The sequence below is a fragment of the Garra rufa genome, chromosome 16 (assembly GCF_049309525.1).
Source record: "Garra rufa chromosome 16, GarRuf1.0, whole genome shotgun sequence".
In the NCBI taxonomy this organism is placed as follows: domain Eukaryota; kingdom Metazoa; phylum Chordata; class Actinopteri; order Cypriniformes; family Cyprinidae; genus Garra; species Garra rufa.
Genome location: NC_133376.1, coordinates 34108315 through 34129666, shown reverse-complemented (window position 1 = coordinate 34129666; position 21352 = coordinate 34108315). Strand labels below are relative to the sequence as shown.

Here is a 21352-nt window from a genome sequence, read left to right as displayed (position 1 = left end):
CCTTAACCAGCGGTGCAATTTAAATGTGCAAGTTGCACAATTAATTAGTGTTAGCCGATATATCGGTTCAAATGCCAGTTTGAATTACGCAAACGGTATGAATAAAAAAAAAAACTGTAAAAGTGCCTAAGCAATGTACACAGCGTTGTTAATTGAGAGAAGATTCCTGTTAACTGCATACACTTCTAACTAATGGTTGGAAAACTTTTAGAACTATTAATCAACACAACTAATTCTTTAAATGGACAAATAAACCAGTGGTAAACGGCCATTAAAAGAATCTTACCTCTGTAGAATGCAGATCGGTGTAGTATTTAAAGTCCCCATGAACTTTTTGGCTTTTAGTATAAATATGTTAGCCTTAAGTTTGTTTATAAGCTAGTGTGCTCCAAAACAATGACAAAACTCGCATTTACAAGATTTACAAGCATTCAAACTTACAGTCTCTAACTTCCGCCAATATGTCTCATCTCATCAAACCATCTGTCCAATCAAATCCTCTCTAAAATCAGAAGCGTCCCACCCCCTATACTTTAAATAGACACTGGCGCTGCGGCTAAAATTGATCACCTGTTCACAGAATTAGTGTTTTCTGTGAGTTGAATGGCCTATATAGGAGATAGGGAACGATTCAGACAGTGTAAATATGCTTTTCATTGTGGTGAATGGAGTCTGGTTTCACGCTGTGTCACACGAACTGCTGCAGCGCACACACAGTCTGTTTCGGTCCAGAGAAACGATAGCACAGAGTAGGGCTGCTCGATTATGGCAAAAATCATAATGACGATTATTTTGGTCAATATTGTAATCAGTTATTTAACAGGATTATGACTGGGTCCAAAACTTTATATTAGTGATTAATATAAAGATAGCAATACAACAGAAAAAAAGATCAAGTCCTTCATTCAAAAGCAGTGTGATTTTTTTTTTTTCTCTTTGTATTTTTATGTTTTATTAATATTAAGCAGAGACGCCAAAAGGAATATTATTTGTTGCCGCTTTAAGCACACGGATCCAATATACTGTTACACTCGTATTTTCATTCTTAACTGTTTATGATCATTTAAAACATAACTGACAAGGGTTTATGTCATTAATCACCAAGCGCCTCATTTTGAAATATTTTTGCATGTATTTGACCGTTTAGGCTAACAATAACTTTACATGTCCGTTTTCTGCTCCGTCTCTGAGTGCATACACAACAGAGCAAGTTTTCTTTTGTGCTTTTAAAAACACAACATCAAAGAAACATGGTAACACTTTATAATAACTACACACCATGAGTCATTAGTTAAGCATTGGTAAATAGTTAATTATTCATTTAATTATTCATTTATAAAGCATTATTCCTACATTAATAGACATTTGTAAGCAGTTTATAAATAAAACTATAAATCATTTAGAAAGCATTTATTAACACACTCACTAACTGATAATATATGTCTGAATAATAAGATGTATAAATGTGCATTCAAATGGTTTATGAATCATTTACTAACACTTTCTAAATGATCTCCTAAACCACTTACAACTACTAACTAACCGGTTTGTAAATAATGTAATGCGTAATTTAGAAATGATTAACTGATCCTTAATAAAGTATGAAAATACAATTATTAAGCATATTATACAGATGCTTATAAAACAAGAATAAAGCATTTATAGCTGTATTTATAAACTGCTTACAAATGTCTATTAATGTAGGAATAATGCTTTAGAAATGATTAATTAAATATTTACCAATGCTTAACTAATGATTAGTGTGTAGTTATTATAAAGTGTTACCGGAAACGTTAATAAATCAAGCACGACTTTTATGAAAGTCACGTTACATGATTTTGCTGATTTGCATGTGAAATTAGGCTTTTATGGAGGAGCAAAAGCGCACCACTGGAAAGGGGGCTGAATGGGGCACAATAATTGTTTCATCTCGATTACTGTATTTTCATGATCATTTGAAGCCAAAATCAAAATCGAAACTGAAATTCGATTAATTGCACAGCCATATCACAGAGTGGATCATATGCGCAAGTCGCGCAGACCCCAAAACAAATTGAACACATTCGAATTCTACAAAGAATGCTATATTTTATAGTGATTTGGGTGAGACTATGGCTGTCATACGCTGTCAAATGCAGCTTTGCTGAGCTCAACAGCTCTTACCCAAGCTGTGATATAAACAAAATGCTATTGGCTATTCAAAAAAGGGAGCTGGACTGCTTGATATGTCCCGCTCTGTCTTCCGGTTTCAGTTGAAATTAGGTCAACACAGAACTGCACTTCAGTGGACCTTTAAAAAGTGCAGCACTGCTTTGTTTACAGCGGTAACCGAGGAAATGCTGTGTTGCTGCTGTTCCATAAGTGCCACCTGCTGTCAGAGAGTGAATTTGCATTCCCATTTTAGATCAGGATTAAAATGCAGTGGTTCTGCAACTGTTTTACATATTCTGATTCATTTAAAGGCACAGTCAGAGAAAAAAACACCCACCATAAACCGTCAAACTGCCAGAATTATAAAAATGGGTGATACAGATTTTTGGTGAAACCACCCAGCACTGCAATTAATTATAAAACTTGATTAAACTAGCCTCTGTATGTATGTGCAATAGTAATATTGATGCTTGAACATCACTTTTTATTAGGGGTGGGCATAGATTATTTTTTTTAATCTAGATTAATCTAGATTAAATCTTGGAATTAATCTATATTAATCTAGATTAAAATGGCTAATTTGAATTCTGCTGAAGGCATTCAGAATATGTGTGCTACCCAAATAATGACTAAACATGTTACGCCGTACTTTTATTTTGACAGGTTGCCGTGAAGTTTCTGTGTATACAATATGACATGATGCGAGTTTTCTCAAATGAAACGGCATAAGTGACACTCACAGCAGTTTTGGAGATAGAGTTTATCTGTTCATGTGAGATGCAAATGTCAAAAATTACCGGGAGCGTCACGTGTGTTTCAGTATGAGTGTAGTAAAAGCGCGTCTCCACCATTCATAGTATGAATTTCATACATACAGCTAGGCAAACGGAACATACCGGATTCATATTAAAACGGTCTTTTTGCATTTCAGTTTTCACAGACACTAGTCCATATCGCGATTTGAATTAAGTGACAGATCATATTTGATTTATGAATCCAAAAAACGACGAATTTACGTGGCATTTCGCGCTATAGTAGATTCGGTTTTTATGAATGGAGGACGACGTGATCCCGTCTGTGTTTTGGCGGAGGAGACATAAACGCGCGACCATATTCTATAGTCTTTGGTATATATCCGCGTTAAACTATCAAGGTGAAAATCATCATAGCTTGCGTAGTTTAGACCCAGCTCCCAACCCAATTTTGAGAATAGATTAACGGCGATATTTTTTTTATCACCCGATAAAAGTCTCACGTTAACGCAGCACGTTAACGCCGATAATGGCCCACCACTAGTTTTTATGTATTTATTTATTTATTTTAGTATTTATTGTCTTTCCCACCCAAACCAAGCGTGCTTCGTTATGCATAAGAAATGTGCATAAAGAAATACAAGAGTAATGGTGTAAAGAGTAAATCAAAAAGAAGAATGCTGAGCAAAGAGAGGAAGAACTTTGTATACTTAAACTGTTTTTTCAGTATTTATGAGAAACAGATCACCCGAAAATAAAAATCATCATCATTTACTCACCCTCCTGTGATTTTCTTTATTATGTCAAATAAAACTTTCTTCAGAAAACCTCAGCAATGAAAGTAAATGATGACCAAGGGCTGTCAAGCTAGAAAAAGGAAAACGGGCAAGATAAAAAGAGTCATTATGACTCATGTACTATGTTAGCCATATAACAGCTTTCATTGTATAGAAAAGAGAAGTCTGGACATCCTGCTATAAATACCGTCTTTGTGTTCCTTGAAAGATAAAGACGTGAGGTTGAGTAAATGCTGACAGAATGTTTATTTATTGGCTGAACTATCCTTTCAAGAAACCCGGAATATAAAACTCCATTACCAAACAAAGGCAAAATTTCTTTTTATGATTCATTCTTTGAGTCCTAAAGGCAGATTAGCCCCTAAAGCTAGCGTCCTCTCACTATACTGATGAGCATTCGACAGGGATTGAAGATTAGCCTGGACTACGTGATCTTTAGCTCCAGGGGGTGTAGAGAATATTCTGGTTGAGTTCGCAGCACGATGCTTGCTTTAGGCTTGAGCCGGATGGCTGCGATACATTTTAGCCAGGCTGTCTCCCCGAGTCAGACTGCCTGTGAAGTCCCAGTTGTCCCATTAAGCTGTCTGCTGCACACTCATTGTTTTTGAGCCTCTCTATGCAGACTAATCCCTGCCTTAAAGCTTTGGTTTCGGCAGGCCTGACTGTCGAGGGTGTGTGCTGGGGGAACGCAGGGTCTGGATGTGTGCGTCTGGCTTCACTCGACTCGACTGTGAGTTTATGAGAGGCTGTCAGAGTCTATGGATGCCAATGAGGTTCTGTCAGGCTCCAGAGACTCTATTGGATGCCATAGGATTTTAGCTCCTCTCTCTTTTGAGGAGGATAGTGTTAGTGATACCACCCGCTATGCGCGATGAGACTGATAGACCGAGTGGGAAAGCTTGACGCCCACAAATTCGAAAACGAAAATAACCTTCTGTTCCTGCAGTCTTGACAGATAATCGTCAAAAACAAACTCGACATGCAATCCATAATGTTGCAGATTTAACTGCTGTATATAAGGGTTTCTCTTAGATATTGGAAGGTTTATTTATCAGTTGTTGTTTTTGTGATTTTGTGCACTGACGTTTTACTTAGTTTAGATTCTATTCACACATCAGGTTTTATTCACATTTTCTCTTTTCCTTTTGTTGGCAAGCAAAGCTTCTTTTTTGTATTTTTTGAGGGGCAACAGTTGCAGTTCTGGTTCACTTGGTGCCTTGGGCATGATAAGACAACAAAGGGATAAACTTTTTAATGACTTTTATTGGTTCTTTGTAACAAACTTTTAAAATTGCAACTGAACTTTGCCGCCAGTGATCACCAAGCATTTTAGATTTCTGGAAAAGAACAGCTTTTTCTCAGGCAATTAATTTATTTGTCTTATTTATATAATTGATCATTTTGGTAACACTTTACAATTATGTGTCATTTGTTAATATTAGTTAATGTATTAACTAACATGAACAAACAATGAGCAATACATTTATTACACTTTATTAATCTTTGGTAATGTTAGTTAATAAAAATAAAGTCGTTCATTGTTTGTTCATTTTAGTTCACAGTGCATTAACTAATGTAACAAACACAGCTTGTGATTTTAATAATGCATTAGTAAATGCTGAAATTAACATTAGCTAAGATTAGTAAATGAAAAAATATTGTTTATTATGGTTCATGTTAACTAATATAGTTAACTAATGAACCTTATTGTAAAGTGTTACCATCATTTTATTTTGTCCTATTCATATATACACTACCGTTCAATAGTTTGGGGTCAGTACATTTTTATTGTTTCTTTTTATTATTTTTTTTAAAGAAATTAATACTTTTATTCACCAAGGATGTATTAAGTTAATAATTAAAAGTTTATTAAAAGTTAATAATAAATAATTTACATTGTTATAAAATATTTATATTTTGAATAAACATTGTACTTTTTAAATTTGTTATTCATGAAAGAATCCTGAAAAAAAAATCACAGGTTCCAAAAAATATTTGGCAGCACAACTGTTGATATTATCCAACATTGATCATTCTAATAATAAATCAGCATATTAGAATGATTTCTGAAGGATAATGTGACTCTTAAGACTGGAGTGACAGCTGATAAAAATTCAGCTTTTCATCACAGGAATAAATTCTATTTTAAAGTATGTAAAAAAAAAAAAAAAAAAAAAAAAACATTATTTTATATTGTAAAAACATTTTTCAATATTACTGTTTTTTTCTGTATTTTTAATCAAATATATGCAGCCTTGATGAGCATAAGAGACTTCTTTAAAGACTATTACAAGTCTTACTGACCCCAAACTTTTGAACGGTAGTGTATATGAAAAGGACGCATGCAGCCCCAGACCATGATGCTACCACCACCATGCTTGACTGTAGGCTAGACACACTTTTCTTGGTACTCCTCACCAGGGCATCGCCATACATGCCGGACACCATCTGAACCAAACAAGTTTATCTTATAGTCTCATCAGACCACAGGACATGGTTCCAGTAATTCATGCTCTTGGACATGTTGTCTTCAGCAAACTGTTTGCAGGCTTTCTTGTGAGCCAGCTTCAGATGAGGCTTCCTTCTGAGACGACACCTATGCAAACCGACTTGTTGCAGTGTGCGGCATATGGTCTGAGCACTGACAAGCTGACCTTCTACTTCTGCAACCTTTAAAGCAATGCTGGCAGCACTCACGCATCTGTTTTTTGAGCCAGGTTCTGCACCTGACGCACAGAACGAGTGCTCAACTTCATTGATTGAACCTTGCAAGGCCTGTTCCGAATGTAACCCATCTTGGAAAACCTCTGTATGACCCTGACCACTGTAGTGTAACTCGGTTTCAGGGTGTTACTGAACCTCTAATAGCCTTGACTATCTTTGTGGAGAGCAACAATTCTAATTCTCAAATCCTTAGAAAGTTCTTTGCCATGAGATGCCGTGTTGAACATCCAGTGGTCAGTATTGGAGAATTGTACTTAAAGAACCAAATTTAACTGCTCTAATACAAGATACACAACTTTGTATGATCCTGTCAAGCAGACAAAAACATAAACATGATGAATAGGACATGTAGCTTTGCATGGTTAAACAAGATACTGCTGTTATCACTTAGGGTGTACTCACTTTTGTTGCCAGCTATTTTGACAATAATGGCTGTATGTTGAGTTATTTTCAGAGGACAGTAAATCTATACTGCTGTACAAGCTGCACACTGACTACTCTAAAATATATCCAAGTACCTTTCTATAGTATTTTTTGCTTGAGAAGATATATTAAATGTTTGCTGAAATGTGAGGGGTGTACTCACTTTTGTGAGATACTGTAGGTTCATGGTCAAAACACTGTCATAAAATTGTAAAGCTTGGGAGTACAGACCTAAGTTTGGTTTCATTTTAAAGAAGACCCTTGGCAGAATATTGCTGAAGTTAAAAAAAGTTTTTTAAGGTTTAAGTTTTTGAAAAAGATTTATGAGTTTTTATATTAAATATGTATTTTATAAAACAACTCAAAAATTGATAGAAAAGCTATACAATTCCAAATTTAATGTTGATATCTCAAAAGAGCTTTTAGTAACATTTTGTTTTGGTGCAGTACCAAACCTTTCCCATTAGATTCCAGCAAAGCTCCACCGGCAAACACAGCGGTGGGATTTGCACAAACGGCGCGCACACAAACACATACTTTTATTTAGGACACACACATACAAACCACACTCTGACATCCATACCAACATACCCACACAATTATAGCTGCATAATTTATCCAATCAACTCTATAATAGACTATAATATGCATAAGCAGAAAATGGGAATAAAGCGAGTATTTGAGTAACTTGAATGGCACCATTTAGTAAAAAATAGAAAAAAATAATTTTGAAGCCTTGCAAACAGAATCAAAGCCTTTTAACAAATATTGCATCATATTATAGTTAAATGGCCCTGAGATTAAAAAATGAACTATTTAATAAGTACATTCTTGTCATTAAAGGGGTCATCCGATGCCCATTTTCCACAAGTTAATATGATGCTTTAGGGTCCTAATGAAAAGTTTGAAATATACTTTGATTAAAAATTCTCTATGGTAGTGTAAAAAAACACTCATTTTACCTGGTAAAAAAACTTCCTTTTAAGGCAAGTCATGTCACTCGGCGGCCATCTTTGAAACGCTACTCGGGCAGGCAAGTGCAGCTCCTATCTCTTTGAATGGGTAAACATCAAATTCTCCAAAACTGTTCACCAAGCTTACGATTAAATTTCATATTTTAAATCTCCAAAGAAATCTGACAAGAACTGCCTCATAAATATGATCCCTTGAGCTCCAATAGCGTTAAAAAACGTTCACTTTTCCGGCTAAATGAGCCAGTGCGCATGCGCAGTACTGAGCGTACGTCTTAGAGCGCCGATTGTTTCTATAGCAACCGGGACTTCTAACGGCAGCTGCAGTGACGCGCTGACTTTACTAATCAACGATTGGCTCTTTCACTAAGAAGGCGGGGCTTCGCGGCCGTAATGAACGTTGCATTTTTCCCCATTCAAAACTATACGAGTGACATGTCTTGGGTATTCTATAGTCTGTAAAAAATGCCTCTGTTCTCAGCAAGCGATATCAGTACCTGGCCCTTTAAATTTTATGAACCTCTGCTCACCGCGCCCCTCAGTTCTGTGGGGCGTGTCATTACATAGCACATGGGATGTTGCCTAGACAACAGTTGGGGGTATAGTTGTATAGTTTGGGGGAAAATGGCACTTGGGGGGCTTTGAAGACACTGTACAACCCCATCCATTTAAAATTTAATTTAAAAACCGGAGTTGGAACCGAAACAAGATGACACCCGCAAAGAAGTTCAGCAATTACGGCTTAAGGCGCGGTCATACTAGACTTTGAGCATGCGAAATTCCTTCGGATGCCGCTGCAACGGTCGTGATATGACATCATGCTCTGCAGCTTCTTTTTTAAAAGTGAAATTCAGCAAATGACACTAATAATACATTTAAATGTAAAAACATACAATCTACTACACTTTACCACAGTCCTGCAGTTTTAAATGTTTAAATTTAAGGTTCTTTTCATTCAGCTAGAGGTCATGCTGTGACGTATCGATCTTCTGTTGGTCACACAGAGTCACGTGATGCGAATTCGTTGGTCAGAGTTCATCAAATTTGAACTTTCAAACGCAGCGAAATGCGAAAATATTTCGCATGGGCTTGCGTTTCCGGTCTAACGCATTCGCATGCGTATGAATGGAAGTCAATGGAACGAAAAGTGCAGTGTGACTGCGCCTTAAGACTAGTTAAAAACTGCAGGACTGCGGTAAAGTGTAGTAGATTGTATGTTTTTACATTTAAATGTATTATTAGTGTCATTTGCTGAATTTCACTTTTAAAAAAGAAGCTGCAGAGCATGATGTCATATCACGACCGTTGCAGCAGCATCCGAAGGAATTTCGCATGCTCAAAGTCTAGTGTGACCGGGGCTTTATACTGGACGTGTCTGAATGGTTAGTAAACTTAATGTCACTTTGATTTATCTTTATATGTACTGGCAGGGTAGAGTACTGAGAGAGATACGAACGTGATGTGTTTACTGTGGTAAAGAGACGAACTAGGTGTGTTTACTGTGTTTACTGTGGTACAGAGCTGAACGCGGTGTGTTTACTGTGGTAAAGAGACGAACGCGGTGCATTTACTGTTTACTGTAGTACAGAGCTGAACGCGGTGCGTTTACTGTGTTTACTGTGGTAAAGAGACGAACGCAGTGTGTTTACTGAGGCATAGCTGATTGAACAAGAGCAAAAAAGTGATCGGTTAACATAACTTACTCTGTCCTAATATTGAAATACATAAATGTGAGTGTTATAGTCTTTACTCATGTGCAGTTGCGGGCTGTAAACACGTTTGCAGGTACTGCGTTAACGTTACATCTTAATCATTAACAGACACCGTTTTAAACCATCTAGCGTTACAAAGCTAAGCTTTATACTGACCCTCGTTTATAAAGCAGTATGGTGAATAATGATTCGTGTAAACGTTAACCCATTTAGGTAGATCGGCAGTCACATTCCCTCAGTGCTGTCAGTTTACACTCGGGGCGGGTCTATGCTAAAACACTGCTGTCTATCAACTATTGCAGGAGCGGCCTCTGTCGGTGTTACGCCACAACGACAGGCATCTGAGAATGGCTCGATATGAGAAGGGGCAAATTATTTTACTAAATTAAAAGAAAACTACTGGGCGGATCTTTGTCATTCTAGGGTTGTTGTGTACACACACTCCTAACACACATTTCAGTTCAAACAGCTTGTAAAAGTGCATGTGGCACCGGATGACCCCTTTAAGGTCCTGAGAGGAAATATTTTTGTGCCTAGTGTAAAATGGATTTATTAAAGGAAATGAGGGTAAAATATTGAAATCCCAATAAAAATACACAAAAATGTAGAACGAAAAAGACAAAAATGTCCATAAGGTCACACAAGAATTAAATAGAAAATAGTTATTTTACGGTTTCTGCTTCATTGTTGTTCAAATAAATGCAGCCTTGGCAAGTATAAGAATCTTACAGACCCCAAATCTTTGTATGTTTATTTCTTCATTATTAATCCACCTGGCGCCAAAATGACCTGAGGGACCTGGGTCAGATTGAATGCGCATGATATTTCTGACTGAGCTTACCCCATGTTTTCTTTCCTCCAGTCGGACAGGACGTACGACCTGAAAATTGGGCAACCCACCGTGTCTTACTTCTTGAAACAGGCCGCCGGCATTGAGAAAGGAGCCGGGAAGACTGGTAAGCGAGACCTATTACAGCCAGGACGGCTGTGGCCATACATCCTTTCCTCCATCTCTCAGCAGTCTATTTGTATATCTCACCACCGCCTTATGTTTCAGTAATGGACAGACTTCCCCCTGCAGGGTGTTTTGGTTCAGATTGAATTTTTTGACTGATGATATATTGATGATGAGCTGCACTGGTAGAGAGCTGTGCAATTACTACGGGGAGCGCAGCGGTGAAGGTGGCATGTTAAAAAAAGAGAATTATGGATTTGCTTCATTTTTGTACGCTTCCCTCCGCCTCAATTATTCTTTCTTATGCGCCCACTCTTTCCCCGTCCCCTCTCTTATTGTTACCTCTCCCCTTCACTCCATCTTCACTTCCATTTTTCTCAATCACGACCAACCACACCTCCTGCTGGTTTCTCTTTCTATGCTACTGTGTTTCATCACCTCTCTCTTTCCCCTCCCGCCTTGTTCCTCCATGCAGGGCACGAGATCGCAGGTATGGTGACGGTGAGGGCCATATTTGAGATTGCACAGGTCAAATCACAGGATGACAGCTTTAAGCTGCGAGACACCTCAATGCAGAATGTTGTCAAGAGCATCATCGGTTCAGCCAGATCCCTCGGCATCAAAGTCGTCAATGAGTGAGAGACCTTTACAGTTCATTTCTACTGCCTTCTTCACAACATACAATACCAGTCAAATTGTTTTACAGAATTAAAAAAAAAAGTCATTTTTCAGTCCTTTTTTGAAATCAATTAAAGGAGAGGTTCAAAATGTATAGATAATTTCCCTCCTTGTCATCCAAGATGTTCATGTCTTTCTTTCTTCAGTCGTAAAGAAATTATGTTTTTTGAAGAAAACATTTTACGAATTATCTCCATATAGTGGACTTCTATGGCTTATCTAGCAAAACGGTCTTCTATTTTTTAAAAAGAATTACAATTTCTATACTTTTTAACCTCAAATGTTCGTCTTGAACTCTGCGTGAACTCTGTATTCCGGTTCATGACAGTTAGGGTATGTCGAAAACTCCCATCTCATTTTCTCCTCCAGTGTCTCCTCCAAATTGCCCTACATTGCTGTTTTACCTTTTTTTTGTAAAAGCCGTTTGATCTTCTTTGCACGTTCACTTTGTAAACACTGGGTCGGTACTTCTGCAGCGATGTAGGAACTTTTTTGAAGTTGGAGGAGAAAATGAGATGGATACATAATTCATCTAGAGGTAGACAAGACAGACATTTGAGGTTAAAAAGTATGTAAATTGTCAATTTTTTTTAGAAAATAACTGATGGTTTCGTTAGATAAGACCCTTCTTTCTCGGCTTGTATCATTTAGGGCTCTTTGAAGCTGTATTTAAATTGCATTTTGGAAGTTCAAACTCTGTCACCATAGTCCATTAAATGGAGAGAAATCCTGAATTGTTTTCCTCATAAAGCACAGTGAGGGTGAGTAAATTATCTGTAAGTGAATTTCTCTTTTAATGCTGAATTGATTAAAAGTTACTACATTGTTACTTTTGTTACATTTGTTTAGAAAAAATATTACACAGCTTAACTGTTTTCAACTTTGATAATAAGAAATCTTTCTTGAGCTACAAATCATCATATTAGAATGATTTCTGAAGGTTCATGTGACACTGAAGGCTGGAGTAATGATGCTGAAAATTAAGCTTTGCATCTCAGGGATAAATTGCATTTATTAAAAGCATAAAATACATTAAAGCAGAAAACAGTTATTTTAACAGCCTTTGTAAGACATTTTTCAAAGGGGTCCTATTATGCTCTTTTACAATGTCTTTATTTTGTTTTGGGGGGTTTCAGTCCTATGTACAACTGCACAAACTAGATTAAAGTGATTCTTATATTTAAAACGTAAGAATCACTTTAATCTAGTTTGTGCAGTTGTTTTAAATATGGATATTTTTCTTACAAAACACATCGGATTCCCCGTGCAGTTTAAATATGGATATATTTAAAACAACTGCACCATCCAGCCCCCATTTTTTATGGGTCGACTTGTTCTAGATTGATGGAGAGAAACACTTGTCTATGCCGTTCTAAAGCTTGGAAGTGCCAGGATAATTTCTAATATAACTCCGATTGGATTCGTCTGAAAGAAGTTCGTAATATACACTTAGGATGCATGGAGGGTGAGTAAATAATACGCTACAGTAGTGTTAGTCCTATTGTCAGCTTGCAAGATCACCGATACATGATATTTCATTATTGTGCTAATTTATTTAATTATAGGTAGGCGGGATTTACATTGTGACATTATAGCATCCGGAAAACAAATGTAGTCCAAAGTAGGGCTGAACGATATATCGTTATCGTATGAACTTTCAAGATATTACTATCGAAAAAAGCAACGATATAGACGATATAGATTTCCCCTCTCCGCGCTCGCCCCGCCCTGCATACTGGCAGTCACACAACGAACATCAGTTTTACTAGTGCCCTTGAATGCACCGCTAAAGACAGCGCGCACACACTACAGAGACAGCGGAGAAATTAAAAAGAAAGAAAATGAGTGCGGGAGATAATGCGGCCGGTGGTAGTGCAGAATCTGACTTGGTGCCAAAACATAAATCATAAATATGACGTGTTGTGCAGGTCGTGCTTAACAAAAATTGCGACTAACGCCTGTTTCACACATACTCCGTCTGCAGTGCATATGCGTTGCGTATTTTTTTCCGCACCCATGTTAACGGATTAGAGTGTTCACACTGCACGCGGTTGCTGTCCGGTGTTGTGCCTTTTTTCGACCCCTGCCAAATTATGACCCCCTCTCGTTGAAAGCGCTACCTGATTGCCTAATCCTAACCCCACCCCTAATCCTAACCCCTCCCCCACACCTAACCCTAAACCTACCAATACTAGGGGGGTAGTAATCTGGCGGGGGTCAGAATTCGGCACAACACCGGCAGTACGTCCCAGAAGCGGTGCGTTTGCAGCAGTGGATTAAAGTGACAGCGCATTGTTAGCTGTAAAAATGAACATGGATTGACACGGAAATGTGGTGATTATACCATAAATGCATATAAATGAAGTCTACTGTGTTTTACAGTCAACACGTGGCTTTTTGGCTAGGTTTAAAACTAGGAAAAGTGCACTTTTAAATAAACAAGGCAACATAATGCATTTGTCCAGGTAGAAAAGTTCTTTAAGAGATTGTTTTTAATAACGATTTAATGCGAAAGGCACGAAAGCCGACTGTTTCTGTCTGTGATAAGTTTTAATTTAAAATATTTGTGATAGCCCAATTTTAATAAGAAAAGGAAGCTATACCTATGCTGTCTAAATGTGTTGCAACTTGCTTTAGCAACTTAATATATAAATCTAGAAGTCAAGTGCATTGAATAATACGTTTAACTTATTGAGTTTAAACGTGAATATGTCTATGAACGATTGTATTACTGTACTGCAATAAAAGAGGATCCCAATGCTGAAAAAGCACGTTTGTATTTGAAATAAAAATAACGGATAAATGGTGTGTTTGTGGTAAACAGCCGCGGATCAGGAACGGACTGCAAACGCGTCCTGTGTGAAAGCAAAACCAGTCCGTGCTGCTTCTGCACCGCATACGTAACGCACACGGACTGCATACACACTGTATACGGAGTATGTGTGAAACAGGCGTAAGCAAGGTAGCACAACAAACATGTTTCACCACCTGAAACAACACCATCGGGTGCTGCATGAAGAGTGCACGACAATGAGAGAAACACTGGGGACTTCTCAGTCATCCCAAAATAAGCCAAAGCAAAGTTTGATTGCTGACGCGTTCAGTAGCGTTATGCCGTACGAGTCGACGTCCAAATGCGGGTTATTTTTTTGGTAATTTATGTTAATGTTGATGACTGGCAGTGAGTTCTTAAAAATAAAACTACACTTTCCAAATTTTTTTGTATTTTAATGTTTTTTTTTTTTCTGAGAAATGCTTGTTTTCACCGAACCCGTAGTCATATCGTATCGTATCGATATCGAGATATCTGGCATGAAAATCGAGATATGAAATTTTGTCCATATCGTTCAGCCCTAGTCCAAAGGAGCCTTTCGTTGTTGTTCTTGAAAATGGATTTTTTAAAAACTAAATATCTCCCTTTGGAGTGGACTTTGAGATTTGTAACCTTGTAGATGTTTTTTTATGGCCAAACATACACACCACACACTGGCTAAAATTCAAAAAGTGAAAAAGCATAATAGGAGCCCTTTAAAAATCTTATTTTTGAATGGTTGTACACTACTAGTTAAAAGTTTTTGAACACGAAGTCTCTTCTGCTCACCAAGCCTGCATTTATTTGATCCAAAATAACAGTAAAATTTTAAATTGTTTTTACTATTTAAAATAACTGCTTTCTATTTTAATATATTTTAAAATATAATTTATTCCTGTGACCAAAGCATCATTACTCCAGTCTTCAGTCTCACATGATCTTTCAGAAATCATTCTAGTATGCTGATTTGCTGTTCAAGAAACATTTGCTATTATTATTATTATCAATATTTAAAACAGTTGAGTACATTATTTTTTCAGGATTTTTTGATGAATAGAAAGATCCAAAGAGTTTTTTGTTGTTGTTGTTGTTTTATTATTATAGAAATAATACTTTTATTTAGCAAGGATGCTTTAAATTGATTAAAAGTGATGATGAAGACATTTATAATGTTACAAAAGATTTCTATTTCAGATTAATGCTGATTCACCAGAACTTTCTATTTATTGAAGAAATCTGAAAAAAATTATACTCATCTGTTTTTAACATAATAATACATGTTTTTTGAGCAGCAAATCAGAATATTAGAATGATTTCTGAAGGATCACACGACTGGAGTAATGATACTAAAAATTCAGCTTTGAAATCACAGGAATAAACTGCATTTTAATAGAAAACAGTAATTTCAAATAGTAAAAATATGTCAAAATTGTACTGTTACTTTGGATTAAATAAATGCAGGCTTGGTGAGCAGAAGAGACTTCTTTAAAAAAACATTAAAAATCTTACTGTTCAAAAACTTTCGCCTGGTAGTGTATGTCACTTTGAAATTAAAAAGTTTTATTTTATGAAGAAATGCATATGTAGGCATAATTTATATGCGAAAGTATTTTCAAGCATTTACACTTTCTTTTGTGTTTTCTGCATGCCTGGTCTCTACTGTGAGTTTTAAACATCCATCTTTTTCTTGTATAAATATTGCAGGCATCCTACCACCTAGTAAAGAGCTTAATAAGAGATGTAAATAAATAATGAGTGAATAAATCAAGTCTTACTTCACACGCTCGCCAATGACTTCAGTGCTCATGCTCATTTGGAATTTTATGCCATTTCTCACTGTTGAGAATTGAGCTTGATCTGCAGCCTTTTAAAAATGAATCATAAAATTCATGTTTTGTATAATTAATGCCTTAATAACGCTGAGAAATTGTAAGGGATGCTGCTATCTCATGTATTGAGACTGTTCATTAGAGGAGTGTTTGCTTGACAGCTACCACAGCCTTTTCAATCCTCAGTCTCTGCTACATCAAATGTCATTGAGCCATGGAAATTTGGCAACATTTAGACAGCAGCCTGTTCTGTTAGCAGCCTCATGTCTTTTCTTAAACCGAACCTCTTTAATAAATGAACCATGTCACTGAGGCATAAATGCCCAGACCCATCATTTGTGCATGAGGGAAGAGCAATGCTCGCCTTGCATTTCAATCGATCGCTAGAAATGTTTGAAATTCTAATGTAATGTGGATGTATCTGTTGATATGCCTCTAATCTCCGTCTTCTCTGTCTGTGCCCTCCTCTTGTCACTCTCACCATGCTCCCCCTTCTCCTCTCCTGTCATCCCTCTGTCAGCCTGTCACCAGAAGAGTACGGGGAGTTTCTCCGAGAGCGTGAGGAGAGACTGAAGGCAGAAGCCGAGGCAGCAGCCGCTGAGGCAGCAGCGTTAAAGAAGAAATGAAGAGCTGATGTGTGCTAGAGTTATCAATACAAAACCCCCATTCACATGGATTCGCCCCGCTATTCCGGATGTGTTTTTCTAATAAAATGCTGCTCATTTGCATCCAAATGTATTGAGGTGGATTTTTTCTTTTTTGCTATCTCTCATTGTTGATTCTCTCCTGCCTCCTGACTTTTCCCAACCTCCCCCACTTTCTCTTTTCTTTTCTCTGCCTCCTACAACCTTTTTTAGGCCGCTGAGCCACTTTCACCTACTCTTTCTCGCACATCCATTGGTTTACCCATCTCTCCTAACCATCTCTGGGTAATAATCCGGGGGTTTTTATTGCTGCTATGTCTTTGACAGCTGTGCTGAAGTAGATTGCCCTTTGGCAACACAGTGACATGGGTTGATATGCATTGACAAACAAGTTAAATAATATGCAGTTTCAGCACTCATTTAAAGGAACTGGATGCACCCAAACAGTTCCTAATGGTTATATTGTATTTAAAAAATAAAAAAAGATTACGAGATTAAAGTCATAATATTTTGAGGGAAAAAGTCAAAACTACAAGAATAAAGTCAAAATATTTCAAGAATAAAGTCTGAATATTTTGAGAATAAAGTCAAAATATTACGAGAATAAAGTCAAAATATTACAAGAATAAAGTCAAAATATTACGAGAATAAAGTCAAAATATTACAAGAATAAAGTCAAAATATTACGAGAATAAAGTCAGAATATTACGAGAATAAAGTCAAATATTACAAGAATAAAGTCAAATATTACAAGAATAAAGTCAAATATTACAAGAATAAAGTCATAATATTTTGAGGGAAAAAGTCAAAACTACAAGAATAAAGTCAAAATATTTCAAGAATAAAGTCTGAATATTTTGAGAATAAAGTCAAAATATTACGAGAATGAAGTCAAAATATTACAAGAATAAAGTCAAAATATTACGAGAATAAAGTCAAAATATTACAAGAATAAAGTCAAAATATTACGAGAATAAAGTCAAAATATTACAAGAATAAAGTAAAAATATTACGAGAATAAAGTCAGAATATTTCAAGAATAAAGTCTGAATATTTTGAGAATAAAGTCAAAATATTACGAGAATGAAGTCAAAATATTACAAGAATAAAGTCAAAATATTACGAGAATAAAGTCAAAATATTACGAGAATAAAGTCAAAATATTACGAGAATAAAGTCAAAATATTACAAGAATAAAGTAAAAATATTACGAGAATAAAGTCAGAATATTACGAGAATAAAGTCAAATATTACAAGAATAAAGTCAAATATTACAAGAATAAAGTCAAAATATTTTGAGAATAAATTCAGAATATTTTGAGAATAAAGTCAAAATATTTTGAGAATAAATTCAGAATATTTAGAGAATAAAGTCAAAATATTTCAAGAATAAATTCAGAATATTTTGAGAATAAAGTCAAAATATTTTGAGAATAAAGTTGAAATATTACGAGAATAAAGTCAGAATTACGAGAATAAAATTCAAAATATAGTGGCACGGAAAAAAAATGTAAGATTACGAGATTAAAGTCATTATAATTTGAGAATCTCAAAATTACAAGAAAAAAAATCTAAATATTTAGAGAATAAAGTCAAAATATTTCAAGAATAAAGTCAGAATATTTTGAGAATAAATTCAAAATATTTTGAGAATAAAGTTGAAATACAGTGCCACGTAAAAAAAAAATCTAAAATTATGAGATTAAAGTTGTAATATTTTGAGAAACAAAGTAGTAGCAATATGAGAATAAAGGCGAACGATTTTGAGAATGAAGTCAAAAGATTTGGAGAAAGAAATTGAAAGATTTTGAGAATAAAGTCGAAAGATTTCGAGAATAAAGTATAAATTACAAGAATAAAGTCAAAATTATGAGATTAAAGTTGTAATATTTTGAGAAAAAGTCATAGAAATATGAGAATAAAGTAAAAATATTTTGAGAATAGAGTAAAAATATTTCAAGAACAAAATCGAAAAATTGTGCTATGTTAAAAAATATAAGATTACAAGATTATAGTCGTAATATTTTGAGAAACAAAGGCATAGCAATATGAAAAAAAAAATCAAAAGTTGAAAGAGAATGAAGTTGAAAGATTTTGAGAATAAAGTCGAAAGACAATAAAGTTGAAAGATTTTGAGAATAAAGTCTAAATTACAAGAATAAAGTCAAAATATAGTGGCACATTAAAAAAAATGTAAGATTACGAGAATAAAGTCATAGCAATTAACAAGATTATAGTTATAATATTTTGAGAGTGTAGCCTATATTGCACATACAAATGGCCAAATTGGGAGAGTCTCAGCTTTCAAATTCTGTCAGTTTCATAGCAAAATGCAAAAAATATGTCTTACAATACTGTGTATTTACGAGTTTATGATTTATGAGTAAAACAAGATCTGTGGTACATGCACAGTAAATCAACGATACTTGGACATTTTGCTCTACAAAGTGAATTACACTCATACTGAAAACATGATTTTTTTTTTAGCAGTTGTTTTTTTTAAACGTATGTTTGTAATGACTAACTACATGAGACTGTTTGTGGTTTGAGTGCGTGCAGTTTACCACAGACCTTATTTTATTCATGGATTGAAAAAGCTCTTTATAAAGCCCCATAGGAAAAATCTCAAGGGACCCCAAGACGAATTAGTCTTCTGGGTTTTGATGTCATGGCTGCAGCACTCTATTCGCATACATTAAAATCTGTAGCCTATAGTACAACCTTTACCTGCTTATACTGTATACTCTACTCACATAAAGTGATATGTTATATAACTGTTAGCTGTAATCTGCTAAATGCAACTACAAGGTATGAAGATATTAAAGGAATAGTTCACCCAAAAGTAAAAAATCTGCTCAAAATGTAATCACTCTTAGGTGTAGATGTAGATGAGTTTGTTTCTTCTTCATAACAGTTTTGAAGAAATGTATTACATTACTTGCTCACCAATGGATCCTTTGCAGTGAATGGGTGCCGTCACAATGACACATCTTGTTAAGTAAAAAGCTGCTTGTTTGTAAGAAACAAATCCATCATTAAGGCATTTTAACCATCGCATCTGGCCAACATATGAGTCCATAATTCATAATAATGTTTCCATCAGGGAAAAACTGTTCACTGTTTGTCTTGCATCAAAATCCACCAACCTATTTAACCGTTTTGGACTGTCTTTTCACTGAAGAAAGCAATATTATGGATAGAGGACACATATTTTAGTCAGAAGCAAGAGTAAAAAATGTATTGATGGATTTTTTTTTCTAACAAACACAGATTTTTGCTTTACAAAACATTAATTGATGGACTGGAGTCCTGTGGATTATTGTGATGTTTTTATCAGCTGTTTGGACTCTCATTCTGACGGCACCCATTCACTGCATAGGATCCATTTGTGAACAAGTGATGTAATGCTACATTCTCCAAATCTCTTCAGATGAAGAAACAAACTCATCTACATCTTGGATAGCCTGAGGGTGAGTAAATTATCAGCAAATATTAATTTTTGGGTGAAGTATTCCTTAAGATATTATAAACATAAACATCATGATCGTCTGTTGGCATACAGACTTGACTCTTGGGATACAGCTTGGCAAAGAAACCTTGGAAGCGGCAGGCCGTGTCGGCAAAGGAAAATGTGTAATGGATTGTAATTTGGTCTGTGACAGAGTAGCGCGGCTGACCCAGTGACTTCACAAGCACTGTCAAATCACTTTGCTTAAAGTCAAGTGCATTTGTGATTGCTTTCCAAACGCTTGTCGAAAGTGAATGAAGGGCAAAGATTTCTTTCCCTTGTGAGTACCACAGTAGACCATTTGGCTCTCTCTGATTTGAACGAGATTGCAGTGACTGCACTCTATCCAGGCTTCAGTGACGGAGTGTTCTCCATGTCGCTGACTGCAATTTCACAAGAACAGGGAAGGACGAGAGATGATAACGTAAAGAGGATGTGATTTCTCTTGCTTTTTCCCCCTTTGAAGTTCATATCGAGTGATGGCTGTTACATTTGTTGTTTGTAAAGGGCGAAAGGCATCAGAATCTGTATCCTATGCATTAGATGAAGCTTGTCAAAGTGCAGAATCTCACATAAGCCCTGTAGGGCTTTAGAGGCAAAAGTCTTTCTCAGACACGGTCATGTGCTCATGCAAGATCCGCAGTGCATTTTTGCTATAAAAATTAGATTTTGGTGTTATGTAATTCAACCCCTCTTCATTATTATACACCTGTAGTGAATCACACATTACACTACTTACTTAGTAGGAATCAGAAATATCCACCTTGTTCTTCAACATGGGGCAAGACTTCTGGTTCATTAGCCACTGTAGGGAAATAACGAGAAGAATAACAACGTGCAGTAAACAGTAAAACTGTTTGCATTACAAACCTGTGTGTTCGTAATTAAGATTATACATTAAAATAATATAAGACACAGCCATTTTCAATATTAAGCAGCGAAACGAGTGTTGTACAGATAAAAATAGCTCGACGTGGATGAGACCGAAAGCTAGATCCATAAAATTTACAAATCGCTGTATAAGGTGGATACAGCCTTGTTTTCATTCTTGTAAATTTCAATATGGCGACTCTCCTGACTAAGGTCTATTTACTCTCATTTTTTAGTCCATATATGTGTGGAATTGCCTGAGGCATAAACAAAAAATGAGCAAGGCTTGTGCATATTAACCAGAGTCCGTGAAAAAGTGAGACTCTATGCTATACTGCCATGATGAGTAGGCTACTATCCATAATGAATATTTATTTGCAGTCTGGAACTACATGTAAATTTATAGCAAGAATTTACTTATTGAATCTGAATGTCTACATTTAAAAAATGTCCTTAGAGATACCAAACATGCTTCACGTAGTCTGAATTTGATGCTGAGATGCAATTTGAGCTGGAAGATAATGCC

General features: G+C 35.8%; 1 protein-coding gene across 1 annotated transcript in view; it reads left to right on the top strand.

The window, feature by feature from the left end:
• Positions 1-16538, top strand: part of mrpl11 (mitochondrial ribosomal protein L11) — a 54409-nt gene extending 37871 nt beyond the window's left edge. Inside the window, exons 4-6 of the mRNA XM_073821095.1 lie at positions 10393-10486; positions 10961-11120; positions 16325-16538. Of these exons, the coding sequence (XP_073677196.1) occupies positions 10393-10486; positions 10961-11120; positions 16325-16430 (360 nt within the window). The 3' untranslated portion in view covers positions 16431-16538. The remainder of the gene's footprint in view (positions 1-10392; positions 10487-10960; positions 11121-16324) is intronic.
• The last annotated feature ends 4814 nt before the right edge of the window (positions 16539-21352 follow it).